At 42.0% G+C, this 2,855-nt stretch overlaps 1 protein-coding gene across 1 annotated transcript; it reads left to right on the plus strand.

Moving 5' to 3' along the window:
* Positions 1–3: 3 nt before the first annotated feature.
* On the plus strand, positions 4–2,738 carry LOC104069576 (myosin-8-like; the record flags this gene model as incomplete). The annotated part of the gene is made up of 7 exons (XM_009572711.1): positions 4–63; positions 149–355; positions 487–612; positions 1,938–2,108; positions 2,201–2,305; positions 2,382–2,477; positions 2,601–2,738. Coding segments are annotated over 7 exons (903 nt in total), but the record flags the coding sequence as incomplete, so codon positions are not given.
* Positions 2,739–2,855: the final 117 nt, after the last annotated feature.

Below are 2,855 nucleotides of genomic sequence, written 5' to 3' on the forward strand. Positions count from 1 at the left end.
CATGCCAACCGCCAGGCTGCAGAGGCACAGAAACACCTGCACAGCATCCAGGGAGTTCTCAAGGTCTTGGTTTATCTTTCTGGTTGATTTATTTTTAAGCACAGTATCTGAGAAATTAATTAGGACAAAATTGGCTCTTCATATTTAGGACATGCAGCTGCACTTGGATGATGCTCTCAGGACACAGGAGGACCTGAAGGAGCAGGTGGCCATGGTGGAGCGCAGAGCAAACCTGCTGCAGGCTGAAGTTGAGGAGCTACGGGCAGCCCTGGAGCAGACGGAGCGGTCAAGGAAAGTGGCTGAGCAGGAGCTTCTGGATGCCAGTGAACGTGTGCAGCTCCTCCACACCCAGGGAGTTTGCTTTGCTAAGACAAACGTATTTTTGGGTCCAGAGATTCACAGAGTAAGAATGAATAGTAATTTATGGTCTCTGTGTGTAAGAGACTAAAGACAGACACTTAAAGCCTCTCTTTTTCTCCTTCGTAGAACACCAGCCTTTTTAATACAAAGAAGAAGCTTGAAACTGATATGGCACAAATCCACACTGAGATGGAAGATATTACTAATGAAGCAAAAAATGCTGAAGAAAGAGCAAAGAAGGCAATCACAGATGTGAGAACATTACTGTGTTTTTCTCCTCGAATATTCAGGGCTTCCCAATGGCATTGCTGCTGGGAGTTAATGTAAATACTCTTGTCAGAAGTTGGACAAAGAACCAGTCTGTGGGCTTGGTTGAAGAAGCTATGTGTCAGAGGAGGATTAGAGCAACAGGGAACTTGTCCTGCTGACAGATGAGTTACTGGGGCTGTTGTCATCGTAATGAACTAAACCCACATTTAGTCAGTCTAAAACAAATAACTTTCTCCAGTCCTGCATGAAAATGTAAACCACAAAAAAACCCTGCAGTATTGAAACCAGTAGAGTGTTTAATGTATTTAAATATTCATTTTTTCAAAATCCTATTTAAGAACTTTTCAAATGAGAATTGTGAATTTCCATTCAAAATTGGTGCTATATCCTCCTGTGCAAGGCCAGTGAAGCTCAGCCAGGTAATAGGGCTGCTATATCATGGGACCCAACCTGCTAATGATTTTTGATGCATAGGATCAAAACAAAATCTTAACACTTAAAAACATTATTTGGAGTTAAAATAGAAGGAAAACTTCTCCACTTGCTCATAAAAATGAAGAAAAAAAAAAAAGGTCATTTGTATCCTGTTTGAATAAAACATAAATAGAGCATTATGATGAATTATACACACACATACACATATATTTTTATATATATATAAAATTTCTAATGCCATTATTTTATTCTCACATTTTCCAATTTAGACTTTTTCAGGTATTTTGCTGCCAAAGCAATTTGTTGAATTTTACATTATTTGTAAGTAATGTCACTCAATATTTCACCAAAATGCTTAATTTGATTGTGTAGGAATCAAATGTTTGAGAGCAAAATATATCCTAGTTTTGTCTTAAATAACATAGACTGTTTTAAACTATTTTCTGCCTTGTAACACTAGCCATCTAGGCTATTGTGGCAATAACAGGGCATGCGCTAAGGTACAGAACACAGACTCCATCACACTCCATGTGTATTACGCAGAGAAGCCTTTCAGCTGTGCCATGCCCTGCTCCCAAGCTTGCTCTGGCTCCTGCTCTACCCCACGGCATCTGGGTGTCAATGAAGGTCACAGTAATGACCATACAGTGGGATAGAGCATTTACCCTTTCTGTCGTTCCAAGCTCTGCGCGTGCAGCCGGGCAGATTTTTTCCCATCCTTTTTTCTACTATTTCCTACCATGTTTCTGCCGCTATCGTGTCACAGAAAAAAAACGAAGCGGGAAAAGTGGTGGGAGGAACGGTCAGCAAGGTGCACAGCATGCACTGTTCTTTCACATTCTTCCAGTTTCTTGTGTCATCTCCCTTCCAAGGCGGCCATGATGGCACAAGACCTGAAGAAAGAGCAGGACACCAGCACCCACCTGGAGAGGTTGAAGAAGAACCTGGACCAGACAGTGAAGAATCTGCAGCACCGTCTGAATGAGGCCGAGCAGCTGGCACTGAAGGGAGGCAAGAAACAACTCTTGAAGAAGGAGGCCAGGGTGGGTACCAGCACTGAACATGGGTGTCAAAGAAACCTTTCTTCTCTGACTCCTGTGTGAGGGCTCAAGCCAACTGTTGATTGATTGACCAGATCCGTGAGTTGGAAGTTGAGCTGGAAGAAGAACATAAACAATCCGCAGAGGCAATGAAAAACATCCGCAAATATGAACGGCGTGTCAAAGAGCTTACTTTCCAGGTGGGTATAAATAGAAAGCAATTCTTCTGATGTTTTGTCTCCCAAGGACGTGTAATTGCACATTCCCTTTCCACAGAATGAAGAACACAGGAAGAACATGATGAGGTTACAAGATCTGGTAGATAAATTGCAGGTGAAAATCAAATCCTACAAAAGACAAGCTGAGGAAGCTGTGAGTCACTAAACTGAAGCAAATACTTATTTACCATTTTCTGGGACTGTCAGTTTAAAAGTTGGCTCTGTGCCCCAGCGTGTTGCCAGATGGTTTTTAGTTCTTTTTGTTTTGCCATTTCAGGATGAACAAGCCCGTACTAATCTTTCCAAATTCAGAAAAGCACAGCATAAGCTAGAAGAGGCTGAGGAAAGGGCAGATATTGCTGCAGGTCAAGTAAACAAGCTCAGAGCTAAAACCCGAGAAGTCCCATCTACAAAGGTAAGTCTTTATTGCAGAAGGCAGGTGTACAGTTTGTACTGTTTGCTCGAGCAAGTCAAGCAGTAGATTTGTGCCTTGCCAGTGGGTATAGCCATAGAATCATAGAATCATAGAATC

Source organism: Fulmarus glacialis, unplaced genomic scaffold, assembly GCF_000690835.1.
Source record: "Fulmarus glacialis isolate BGI_N327 unplaced genomic scaffold, ASM69083v1 scaffold38282, whole genome shotgun sequence".
NCBI classification, from domain to species: Eukaryota; Metazoa; Chordata; class Aves; order Procellariiformes; family Procellariidae; genus Fulmarus; species Fulmarus glacialis.